The sequence below is a fragment of the Notothenia coriiceps genome, unplaced genomic scaffold, assembly GCF_000735185.1.
Source record: "Notothenia coriiceps isolate Sejong01 unplaced genomic scaffold, NC01 NC01_scaffold00010895, whole genome shotgun sequence".
NCBI classification, from domain to species: Eukaryota; Metazoa; Chordata; class Actinopteri; order Perciformes; family Nototheniidae; genus Notothenia; species Notothenia coriiceps.
Window position 1 is genome coordinate 1 of NW_011343596.1, and position 12,675 is coordinate 12,675.

The 12,675-nt window shown below is 38.8% G+C and overlaps 2 protein-coding genes across 3 annotated transcripts; one reads left to right on the forward strand and one right to left on the reverse strand.

Moving 5' to 3' along the window:
* The first annotated feature begins 1,016 nt into the window (after window positions 1-1,016).
* Window positions 1,017-7,695, forward strand: fbxw9 (F-box and WD repeat domain containing 9). Of its 2 annotated transcripts, XM_010772049.1 has the most exons (8): window positions 1,017-1,057; window positions 1,608-1,718; window positions 2,281-2,428; window positions 2,666-3,680; window positions 3,901-4,049; window positions 4,528-4,731; window positions 6,456-6,521; window positions 6,831-7,695. In XM_010772049.1, exons 2-8 carry the CDS (start codon window positions 1,618-1,620, stop codon window positions 6,903-6,905), a joined length of 1,758 nt encoding a protein of 585 aa, XP_010770351.1. In that variant the 5' UTR covers window positions 1,017-1,057; window positions 1,608-1,617; the 3' UTR covers window positions 6,906-7,695. The 2 variants fall into 2 exon arrangements, with proteins under 2 accessions (XP_010770351.1, XP_010770350.1); XM_010772048.1 differs by lacking the exon at window positions 1,017-1,057 and having other exon boundaries at window positions 1,068-1,718.
* A 750-nt stretch (window positions 7,696-8,445) lies between these two features.
* Window positions 8,446-9,673, reverse strand: LOC104946262 (guanine nucleotide-binding protein G(I)/G(S)/G(O) subunit gamma-7-like). Its single transcript, XM_010772050.1, has 2 exons — window positions 9,456-9,673; window positions 8,446-8,733 (listed from the first exon to the last, which is right to left on the reverse strand). The coding sequence occupies exons 1-2, from the start codon at window positions 9,540-9,542 to the stop codon at window positions 8,608-8,610; spliced, it is 213 nt and encodes a 70-aa protein (XP_010770352.1). The 5' UTR covers window positions 9,543-9,673; the 3' UTR covers window positions 8,446-8,607.
* Window positions 9,674-12,675: the final 3,002 nt, after the last annotated feature.

Sequence of the window (12,675 nt, forward strand, 5' to 3'; positions counted from 1 at the left end):
GCACTTTATAAAAATATTTACTGATGGATCCAAAAATCCAGAAAATGGTCTAACTAGTTGTGCATTTTATGTTCCTGAGTTAAAAGTCAAAGTGGGGAAGCGTACAAGTGATCACATTGCAGTATATACAGTAGAGATGATGGCTATCTCTCTAGCACTTCAGTGGAAATACAGCCAATGCGAGTGGTCATTTGCTCTGACTCCAGTGCAGCACTGGAGAGTATAGACAACTTCTCTTTAGAATGTCGTCAGGATATCTTATATGACATTTTTTCACATCATGTTTAGGTTAGTTCATCTGGGAATTGTTGTTCAATTTGTGTGGGTTCCAGCGCATGTGGGTATTAGAGGGAATGAAGTAGTGGATCAACTGGCAAAATGTGGTTTGAAAGCAAACCAGATTGATATTATGGTACCCATCAGTAGAGCAGAAGTCAAATCTTTTACAAAAGTGGTTATCAAGCAACAATGGCAAAAACTATGGGACAGTAACACCAAAGGAAGACATCTATACCAGATACAAAGGGAAGTAGGAACAGGAAGCACTTGGGGGAGTAGTAGAAGAGAACAGAGCATTAACAGCAGGATAAAATTGCGACACTCTGGATTAAACTCATCACTGAATCTGATTGGAAAACATCCAAATGGCAATTGTGATGGTTGCCAACAACCAGAGACAATACATTTTAGCTGCCCGGATTATAACAGACAAAAGAGGCTTCTCAATACTCAAATTTCCCCTCCTCGACTCCTCGACCCTCCGGNAGACAATACATCATGTATTTTTTAGCTGCCCGGATTATAACAGACAAAGATTCATTCTGAAAACTGCACTGGAACAACTCAACGTCAAGGACATGGATTTCAAGTCAATATACGAAAGTAAATCAAGAAATGAAGCAAACAAGCTGATCTTCAAATTCCTCAAAAGCACTGTTCTGAGGACAAGGGTCTAATATGAACATGTAATAACTCAACAGTAGGTGGCGATATATGCTCCAAGTGGAAGCGATTCGCTATTAAAAAAAAGAAGAAGAAGAACAGGAAGTTGCGTTTGGTATGTTCGTCTTGACAAAACTTGATATTCCTGAATCATATTAGATTCCAGTCATATTTGTGTTAGTTTAACTTTACAGATAGTGGTCACTGTTTTGTTGGGTGAAGGCTTGTTACCGGCGCTTAGCATCGTCAACGGCTGCACCTGACATCATTTAAAGCCAACGTTAACCTGCTGTCGTTGTCAACGTTACGTTAAGTTCGTTTTTTTATATTTATGTAACATTCATCAGGTGCTTATATACCCCTATCTGGCGAAACCTAAAAAGGGATTGCATTCATGGGTAACTAAAGCTTTATTCAAGCATCTACATTGAGCTCACGCTAAGCTAACCTAAAGATTTGCATTGTCATATGTAAGACGTCCAAACTAAATAAAGGAAGTGTTAGTTTAAAGTAATGCTAGTTACAGTGAGTGACGACCAAATAAAATATAAGTAATGCTAGTTTAAATTGATGTTATCTTACAGTGTATGACGACGGCAAAACAAAGTAAAGGAAGTGTTAGTTTAAAGTAATGTTAGCAGTGAATAAGTAGAGGTCTTTGACAGAGGAAAGGTGATGTCTGAGGCCAGGGTTACTGTGTGTGACTCGGAGAGTGGACCCGGTCCTGACCCGCTGACATCTCCCAGTGCTGAAGCTTCTAGGCCCGACTTGAAGGGGTAAGACTTTCTTACTTTATACTAAAACAACTGGCTGTTAATTTTACACAAGGATAAGGGATTATCAGAGGTGGAAAAATACCTCTATGTTCTACTAGTAAAAGTAGAAATACCATAGTGTAGGTGTACAACAATGTTACTTAAGTGAAATTCGAAAAGTATTGACATCTAAATACTTAAAGTACCAAAAGTATTCATGCAGATAAGCCCATTTCAAAATCATACATATGATATCATTATAATCATTGATGATGACATTTTAATTATTGTATTTACAGCTGGGTAGCACGTGAATTTAATCCAGATGTAACTAAAGGCTTGTTTAAGTGTTGATCAGATTTTTTTTAAAATCATTTACGCATATTTACCGAGTAGCTAAAAGTACTAAGTAAATGTAGTGGAGGTAAAAGCCTCTGAATTGTAGTGGAAAATAATTACAAACTAGCATAAAATGGAAATACTTAAGTACAAGTACTTCAGAATTGTACAGTACTTGAGTAAATGTAGTAACTTTACACCACTGGGTGGTTAATAACCAGGTTGCTTTATATTTTCTTTCCAGTCTTGTGCCTGCTAGTCCCCGGTCCTCAACAGATGTTAGCCCCTCACCTTCTGCTGAGGTGAGTGGCTTGTTGTCGTTACCATGGGAGATGTTGACACACATTGCCTCTCACCTTCCTGCTCAGTGTGTCATCACTGTGCTGCCAAAGGTTCGTCAAACATTCCATCATTTCCATACAAGTTTTTTAAAGATGTCTTGAAGGCCAATTTGTGTTGTTTAATCACTAGATTTAGGTATCACAATGTGATGTATTTCTAGTGGGAAACCGTTGTCAGGTGTAATCTCATGCACATGTGCCATCCTCATGCAAGTGTTAACATTGCTATTAGAGTTGAGGAACAGTATGGCAACAATTACAAATGTTACCTCTTCCTCCTCTTTTTAGGTCTGCCATACTTTAGGCAATGTGGGTAAGGACACCACCGCGTGGCAGCTCCGGGCTCGCAGACTTATAGGATCCCAAGCTGTCTTTCCAGTGGGGCCAAGGGAAGACTTTGACTGGCCCTCTGCTTGCCTGGAGATAGAACAGCTGATAACCTGCTGGACAGGCCAAGGGCATCTCGTGGCAAAACAGACCAAAAAGGATGAGGAGGAAAGCCAAGAAGTGAGGCAGCAGCAAAGGGCAGGGCAGGAAGAGGAGCCAGTTGTAGAAGGACAGCAAGATGGTAGAGAGGAAGAGCTGGAAGGGGTAGGAGTGGAAGGGCAGGAGGTTGCTTATGGTGTTGATGAAGGAATGGAGGTGGTAATGGATGGTGAAGAGGATGAAATTCAGCCCATTGTAGGTGGGGACCAACTTGAAAGATTGAGGGAGGAGTTGGAAGAGAGACTGAATGATGATGCAGGAGCACTGATGGTAGAAGAAAGGAACCACAGGATGGTGTTCAATGATATTGAGGCGTTAGGTGGTGCTCCAAATCGCATGGAGAACCTGGCAGACCCAAGGAATCTGGGTAATAGAAGACCGGTAGAGGTGAAGCAACGTCCGCCCCCCAGAAGTCCGAGCCCACCTCCAGCGCTGGAGTGCACCACCCTCCCTACATGCCACATTGCGCAGGTCAACTCAGTCCTCCTGCTGGGGGGGGAGGGGGCAGTGTGCGCCACAGGCTCCAGAGACATGAATGTTAAACTGTGGGATCTAAAGGCAGGCTCGCTGTTGCACACACTGGGAGCGAGGGGGGAGTTCAGCACTCATAAAGGCTGGGTCTGGTGCCTGGCGTCTCAGGGACCTCTGCTGGCCTCGGGGGGCTTCGACAGCACTCTGAGGCTGTGGGACCTAGAGGCGGGGGGTGCAGCGGCGGGCCTGATCATGACCGGGGCCGCTGTCCTCTGCTTGTCCTGTCAAACGGATGTTTTGGTGGCTGGAACTTTTGACAAGAGGGTCAGCATGTATGACACCAGAGGTGAGGGGTTGAGCCTATAACAGTTCATAAAGCAATCAAAGGTCATTAAGAATGTGATAATAAAACATCCAACTATTAATCAATATCATAATTATTTATTAAACACCTTTTTTTCCAAAGTCGAATATCAAAAACATTTAGAAGACAAATCACATAGATATAAACTTTGTTCATCCCAATTTTTATAGTTCCTGAATGTATGCTATAATCTTTTCCACAGCTGCTGAACCCCTGGTGAAAAGCGTCCGTCTCCATGGCAACGCTGTGATGTGCCTAGCTGCAGATGACAAGTACATCATCTCCGGGAGTAAAGACTGCACGGTGGCTGTCTATGACCGGAGGGCATGCAAGGGCTTGAAGAAAATCTGGGTATACACGATATGTTTTTATAAAGAACATCAACCTGTAACCTTGAGTTGTTGAAGAAAACCATGTTTTTCTTTCATTGCTCCATGAAGAATCTAAAAGTCTTGATAACTGATGTTAACAGGGATTGTTTTTAACAACGCATTTTCACTAAACCTTACTATTGGCAACACTGTGAACGAGCACTGGATAAATGAGAGCTGGATTATACTGCATGATTTATGTGATCGTTTTTAAGTGAATACTTAGTTATGGTATTGCTGTTAAATATGGCCCACATTTTCTTCAATTCATCAAGCCTTTCTCCGTTGTTAGATTCTTTGTTTACAGTGGAGATATGAGAAAAAAAAAAGTTTTCTTCAACAGTTAGATGTAAAAGATATAAACATTGTATTTTTGTGGGTGTTGTATTTCTTTTAGTTTGCATATATGGTAAGATGCATCTGTGTACCTAACATTCACAAACCCCTTTTATTTCTAGCTGAGCTCTTACCTGCTGTCCATGAGCTACAGTGGCTGTGAAGTATGGGCAGGGGACAACAGAGGTATGCTCCACTCCTTTTCCATGCAGGCGGGGACCCTCAAACCTCTGTCCCAGTTTGATGTGGGACACACAGCTCTGGTCACCGGCATCCACAAGTCCGCTGGAAGCCTCTACACCTGTTCATCTGATTGCACTGTCAAGGTAGGATGACGTATTCTTTTATAATAGAATGGCCTCTTTTCTGTTAGTATATTTCTTTATTGTTGTTTTAGTTTTTCCTATTTTTTATTTAATTTTTTGTCATTAAGATTTTTATTCCATTTTTCACATTTTATGCATAAATGCAGAATAAACAAAACCAAAGGCATCCAATTTAGAGGAAGCAAAACAAAAACAAAAACCCCCCACATCCATATGCGCACACACATATCAACGTCAAGCATGTAAATACACATTTACAACATATATATCATATACACGTATATATACATATACACGGATACACTTCCTGTCCCTAGTACCCTGTACCCTCCCTAAGACAATGTTGATATAGGCCAAGAAGATGTGCCACATTCCGTTAGATTTGCTTGGGATGTTATTTACCCTGGCGATCATAATTTCAAAGACATTTTTTAAGCCATTGTGTAAACTCTGGCTTATGTGGGCTCTTCCAGTTGTGCAGAATAAGCCTGGCAGCTACAATAACACCTGTTAGTCAGTCCTAGTTCTGCTTTAGTAAGGCCTGGTGGCACAACAGACTTGTCCCCTAGCAAACTGGTAGAGGTTTTCTAAGCCACCCTTCAAGGTTTTTTAATTCCACCTTCCAAAAAGGCAGTACTATTGGGCAATCCCATAGACTCTAGAGCAGGGGTTCCCAACCTTTTTCCCCAAGACCCCGCCCAAATTACTCCTGTTGGAAGTTGCGCCCCCCCCCCACACACACACACGAAGGGGGGGCGGGGCGGGGGGGGAAACAGCGCAAAGCGGGGGGGGAAACAGGCAAGGCAACAGCGGTAATTAAAGTTTCAAAGTCTCAAAAATACTTCAACTCCTGTCACAAACTGGATGAATGTGAAGTATTTTGTTAAAGGAGGATGAAAGCGTAATTAAGGAGCTCTATTGGAGTGACTTTGATGGTTATTGGACTCAGGATTCATTCATTTGGATTCGCGCTGTATGAAGAAATTAAAGGACGGCGCAAGTGGAAACCATTCACAAAGGGATCAAACTGTTTAAAACACATGCTCAAAGTAAGCCGGATTTTGCCGATGTGTTTATGTGGATTCAAAAGTCGTAAATAATCTACAAAATGGAGGAGACCGATCTGATCGGAGCAACTGTGACAAATAATCCAACTGAAACCGGCATGGACAATGACTATGTTTTAAAAATGCGCTTATCCAGAAAAGCCTGGTTTGGACCCTTTACAGGCAGAAGAAACATTTATATTATATTATATTATTATTATAGAAAATATTATGCATTTCTGTCTTTTTATACCTTTTATTAGCTACTAACTTGAATTTTTATTGTGTAACAATTATATGTTTAAAAAAAGTTTAAAAGAAAAAGTCTAAAATCATCTGAGGCCTGGCGCACCCCCTGCGGTGTTTGGGATCCCAGGTTGGGAACCACTGCTCTAGAGCATGAAGAAATGTGCCCACATCTTTATTACATTCCCAACATTTATTGTCCTGAGTTATAAGCCCATTTTAAACAATTTCAGGGGTGTAAAATAATATCTATGCACAATTTTATGATGGATAAACTTGCTTCTCGCATGCCTTGTAGCCCAACCTACATTCAAGCCTATTTTGTTTTTTGTAATTGACTCAATGTGATTGTTGATAAGGCATTAACTTTCCATGGTCTCATGAGTGTTAATAAAGGTTGAATAAATGAAAACAAATCTCATCTCATTACAGGTACATATCCCTTGTGCCCCTCCAAGGACTGTTTGCATAATGCCTCACCAAATGGGAGTCAATGGGGTTAGTATTCAAATGTGTTAACCTTTTAAAAAGGATGTTGTTACTTTAATTAAGTTAATTTAACAAAGCATGTAATGTAATTAGCTGTTTGATCTATTTGGGAAGGAGAGAAAACATCTTTATCAATGAAGAAATAACAACAAAATTGTAAAAAAGTTAACTTAAGCACACAAAGTCATAATGAATAGAATTCCTGTCTGTTTTTCCTATGTATATTATTCCAGGCTCATTGTCATTCCTAAAATGTTTATTTCTTCCCTTGTCTTCATCCTCTCACTCACTCTCCACCTGTCTGTCTTTGACTGTCAGTTGAGCGTCGAGGCTGGAGTCCTTGCTGTAGCTTCAGGGGAAGATTGTTTGGAAATATGGAGGCCCAGAAATTGAATGAGCAAGACCTGCAAACTACGAGACAAGACTTGAAAGCAGGTGTTAATAAGACCTTTCAGCCTGTAAAACACCATACTGGTCTTTCAGCATTTTAAACTAACAACAAATGCAAAACTCTGAAGATGTTAGTGACTTGACAAAATGACCACAAAAAGTTAGGACAGCAAATGATTCCAATTGAATCCTTCGTGGTACATATGTCCAAACAAAGTATTTTATTCTGCTGCAGTAACACACACAAATGTTCTTGGAAATATGCATTACCAGTTGCTTGATTAAGCTTTAAAAGCTATTTATTATTATTATAATTATTATTTTTGCTCTTCCATGTGTTGATGTATGATGGTTGAGAAGTTTAAGGCCACTTTTTTTAGCCAAAAGCTCTCGGCCCTTTTTCATGAATTCTTTGTTAAACCTGTTGAGAAGTTTATCTACAAACAAAACTATAAATATGTAAACACACGAAACGTGTTTGTCTCATGCACTTATTTACCTTCTGTGCCAGTAGATTTCAAAGACACTCTGTTTGAAGTGTAGAAACGTGTTGATGACGTGTTTTGACACACGGATTATATTTGTAAATCTTTTTATATGAACACACTCCTCAGTTTGAGTCAGTGTGATCTGTTTGGAAGTTATGTTGGCCTTGTGTGTTAGTTTGTGTGTGTGTTACTTTATAAAAAGTATTGAATTGCTTGAATGAATCCAACTATACATTATTTGCAAAATACTACACATTTCCATCCATTAAAGAAGTTACCATTAAATAGCCTGGAAATCTTGTGTCTGAGTTTTTGGCTGCATGTGTTTTCTGCCTTATGGGGAGTCATGGCTTTATGCTAAATGTTTAAACAAAGCTAAAATGGTATAATAATCGTAAGCATAATGTTTATTTATTATAACACCTTTCACAGGAATAGATTTCACCAAGTGCTTCACAAGTAAGAACAAATATATACTTGAGTTACCCATGTAATAGTTAGATGATGAATCTTTAAGCGCTACTTAATGTGTTGTGTAAAGAAGACACAATACTAAAGTGTACAAACAAGTGTTGTCTTTAATTTAGGCTTAAAATGCATTGTCTACAAGGAGATACTTAAGGAAAGGTTAAACAAACAACAACAGTGTAATGGTTTGTGCAGTCTCAGTGGCAAGAGATTAATCTTCTCACTAGAAGGTTATCTTTAAAAGTCAACTATTATGCAAAATCCACTTTGTCATGTCTTTTATACATCAACATGTGTCCCCTCTGTGTAAAGAGATTCACTCTCTTTTTGTCCTGATCCATTTATATAAAAACCTGTCTCAATATGAGCTGATCAGATTTTTGCCACTTTATGATGTCATCATTTTTTTTAGCTTGTGTAACCGTTAGCCAATAGCCAACCAATGTACCCCCCCCCACCCACACACACACACCTTATCACCTGAATCTCGTCCTAGAGCACCATTGTGTTCTTTTTAACCAAATATCTCTCAGAGGGGCGTGGGGAGTGGCTCCTTCTTTTCATCTAAAGTAACAGACAGAGAATCAGCAATTTTGAAACAGGGCTGAAACAGAGGGGATTATGGTATGCTGCAATGATCTGTTTGGTATTTCGAGCCGAACACTTGACCTTTCAAATATTTGACTGTAAAAAAAAAAAAAGCAGTTGCTTTCTGTGAGATCTGTGTTGATCATCTGTCCTGGAGGCAGTCAAAGCAGCACGCAGGTCTTCTTATCTTTGAAAGGATTGGAGGAGGCAGCGATGCCGGTGAGCAGAGGGTCGCTGCGCCGGTGATCCTGACAGAACCGCACCAAGTCTCCTGCTGTCAGGGAGATCTGCTGGGAGAAAGGTGGACAGAGTGGAAATTCACAGGCTTTCAGGCATTCTGATACAGTAATATTTATGTTAAACTATTTTTAACAAATAGTGACTTGGAGGTATACTCGTTTTTTTTTAAAGTACACTAAGAATACCTTGTGTCCCTACAGGCGCACATAATTACTCTACATAAAGAGTGCTATTCTGGATTAAATTACTGTACTTATGAACCATTACTAGTGCTGCTAAGAATGTGGTATAACAACATTTCATTGTACTACAATAATTTGTAGACACAATTAAGCTGTACTTTTGACTCAAATTGTATTTTAAACCCCTTCTCAGATAACTATTAATAAAACATACATGAAACAAAGCTACCAAAATGTACATTTGAAGTATAATTTAGAATGACACATTGTCCTAAATTATAATGAAGATACACTTAAAAGTTAGAATAAAGTGAATCATTACTGATTAGTTAAATTTGGATTTTTTCAAATATATCAAAGTGCATCTAAATGATGGCTCAAAATAGTTAATCAAGTAGTCTTAACTTTGGTTTCATATATCTTGAGTAGCACAAATGATGTAGCAATATCAGGAGTATGTTGTATTTATACAAGAATCAGCACACTACATTTATCATGACTATAGCTGAATGAAGTCTTGTTCAGTGTGCTTTGATCCACCTGGATGTGATAAAGCATGTTAACATATTCTTCAGAATTGTACATACCTTTATTCTCTCCATGCACGCCTCCACCCGAAGTTGATCCACCAGTTTTTGCGCCTGAATAACACTGTTGCTGCTGTTTCCTGACATTGCCTTCTGTGTACAGATTCAGCCAAAGTCCTGATAACTCGACTAAATATCCTTCTTATTTTATGAATAAAAAAGGAGCAGCAGGAAAATGATTTAGGGCAATATTTTTCCAAATCCAAAGAGTTGGCACGGATTGTGCAGGAGTCAGAAAAGCTCTTCTTTGTCACCTGTAAAGTGACCCCTTTTTATTCACTGTTGGGGGCAGTTCAAAGGCTCTGTGATACGAAAGGTCATACAGCACAGTGTTGGAAATGTCAAAGACACCACTGATTCAATATTAAAGGCTAAAACATGATGCTATGTTTCGGGTCATTGCTGCAATATGTGCCTTTGCTTTTAACATTTTGAATACATGGGTTTGCTTATTGTAAATGCAATATTAGAAATCTCTAGGTTTTTCAATTAAAGATTAAAATGCCTTATCGTCATATGCGCAGTATAGTTCCAGTGTAGAAATGGCAATACACATATTAAGTCCCAAGCTCCTCCAACATTGCAACATAGTTATATAGGACATAACACAAATAAAAAAATACAATAAGCTTAATAATGCAGAGGATGTTGTAAGTGACCAAGTAAATGCAGGAGTTTACATAAATAAATAAAGATATACAAGAACAGAATGTAAAATTAAATATTGTATAGTAAAATAAAATAAAATACTGTTTATTGCAGTGATAACTATTTTGATAAATAAATAGTAAAATGCCAACAGATGATTTGGTTATGGAGGCACTTAACAGAGATCAGGCATGTTGTGTGTTAACCCTGTCTTAGCCTGTTAAGCCCCAAGCCTGTTTTTCAGGTCTCAGGCTCGAAAATGACATGCTCAGAACAAATGACTATATCTTCACTTTTAAAAGGGGTAAATTAATAATCTTTTATTAATTGGAATTGGTGAGTTGGATGTAGAAAAGTCAGAATCAATATAGATGTTTTTATTTTAAAGTACATTCAGATTGAACATAGTGAAAAAAATTGTGTCCGTCCAAAAAAAACACATTAGGCTACTTACAGTGAAAACCACCCTTGAATGATGGGATAGTAGACAAAAAAAGCTTTAGGAATCCAAACTATAACACATAATAACTACCCTGTATCAAGATTGATGCAAAACAAGTGAAATTTGACCTTTTTAGAGAGGTTTAGAAAATTGGGTATATTTGCTATATCTCACTGGAACCCATCGGTCGAGCACTCTTTCGCTACCGCGGGCGGGACATGGGGTTTAACACCATACACAGAAAAGAGACAGCATTTATTTATTTTTTTCACATTTTTGCTTCTGAATAAAATTAGCAAGAAACACTTTTAATTGTCATCCATTCAGTCACATGCTTATTAAAGATAATTGCTTGGAGGTCATTTCCACCTGCCTGAAACATTGAGCCAAAAAGATAATAATGTCAAGTGTGCCAAAGCCACCACAATCATAGTATGGGTTAATAAACACATTTTTTTTTTTTTTACAGAATATCAATAAATACTGACGCAAATAATGAACAAGTAATATAAAAACATTATGTCAGTAGAATTCATAGGTGAGCCTCTAAGCTTATTTTATCTATACTGTATTGACAGCATTCAATGTTATTATTTACTGAAAATAAGTTGCTCGAAGGTTTGTTTAATAAAGGAAGTTAACTGGTCTAAGAAAGACAATCCAGTCGCCTTTCTGTGTACTGGTTTCAGTAAAACAAGTGATTTAACAACCCGTTCAGCCATTGTTCAGCCAGAAATACACGTTGGGCATGTTTGTCCCTCCTCGCTCTCCGTAGTAGGAGTTTCCATGCCGCAGGGTATCGTAGCCTGCATGTAGGAAGCAGGAGACCCATGTGTTGTTTATATGCACTTTTGTGTCCGAAGCCAGCCGATTAATATATAACCATCTTTAGCTGACGTCTCTTTAAAACAGGTATTTTGTCAGCTCTATTTTCTATTATCTTCTATGTGAGTCGATAGGACCAATCTAGCTCATATTTAGCTTGTCTGCTAGCCAACGATCAAACCACATCATCTAAAAATAACTTCTTAAGTGAAGGACTGCAGTTTTTGATATTATTGCAAAAGACAACACATCTAAAAATGTTGTATGCTTGGTTGTTGTGTGAAAATGAAGTATACAGGTAACTCTTTATTCAAATTTTAAATGAAATCTATGCAGTGTCATTAAAACTAGCTGCACATTTACCAGCTTTGATAAACACATTCATTACTACTTTTGGTACTTTAAGTATATTGTGATGCTAATACTTTTGTACTTTTACTTGAGTAACATTTTGAATGCATGACTTTTACTTGTAACAGGATTCCTACACTCCTGTACTTCTACTCTTTCACAGGCTTTGTGTAAAGTTAAGGTTAGTTTATTTATATAGGATATTTCAGACACAAAGTTGATTCTATGTGCATTTGGTTCTGATGAGCTCTGGGGGGCTCGTAAAAGAGCAGTATGTCAGACACTTATTGTCATATATGTATTGGGACATGTAAAGACACTTTTGCAGTAATCAAACCTGCTAAAAACAAAGGCGTGGACCAATTTCTCGAGATTGTCTTGAGACCTGAGTGTTTCAGTCTAGCTATGTTTTTTAGGTGGTAATATGCTTTTGTAATTCCTTTTGATGCGGGTGTTGAAACTGATTCCCAAACTACACTGAGATTTCTGACATTGTATGATGTCTTACAGTGAGATACATCAAACCAATTGTCAGGGACCAAGCAGTAAGGCAACAGGACACAGGAATTGTTTAAATAAACTGGGTTTTTTATTTCCCCAAAGATATTAAACAACTCTCCTGTTATCTCCATCAGAACAACCTTCTTGATCCGCACCAGTCTGGTTTCAAGGCAGGTCACTCCACAGAAACTGCTTTCCTTGCTGTCTCTGAGGAACTGCACACAGCTAAAGCAGCCTCCCTCTCCTCTGTCATCATCCTTCTGGACCTGTCTGCTGCATTCGACACGGTGAACCATCAGATCCTCCTTCGCACTCTCCAAGAACTTGGAGTTTCAGGCTCTGCACTTTCCCTCCTCACCTCATACCTCGAAGACCGCACCTACAGGGTAACTTGGAGAGGGTCAGAGTCCGACCCTTGTCAATTAACTACAGGAGTCCCTCAGGGCTCTGTTC

What these genes read in the sequence shown, in the direction of transcription:
- fbxw9 (XM_010772049.1), top strand. Translation starts at nt 1,618, where the DNA reads ATGTCTGAGGCCAGGGTTACTGTGTGTGACTCGGAGAGTGGACCCGGT. An exon ending in TCATCACTGTGCTGCCAAAG is followed by an intron (nt 2,429 to 2,665) that starts GTTCGTCAAACA and finishes TCCTCTTTTTAG; the next exon opens with GTCTGCCATACTTTAGGCAA. An exon ending in AGGGCTTGAAGAAAATCTGG is followed by an intron (nt 4,050 to 4,527) that starts GTATACACGATA and finishes TTTTATTTCTAG; the next exon opens with CTGAGCTCTTACCTGCTGTC.
- LOC104946262 (XM_010772050.1), bottom strand. Translation starts at nt 9,542, where the DNA reads ATGTCAGGAAACAGCAGCAACAGTGTTATTCAGGCGCAAAAACTGGTG. An exon ending in CGTGCATGGAGAGAATAAAG is followed by an intron (nt 8,734 to 9,455) that starts GTATGTACAATT and finishes TTCTCCCAGCAG; the next exon opens with ATCTCCCTGACAGCAGGAGA.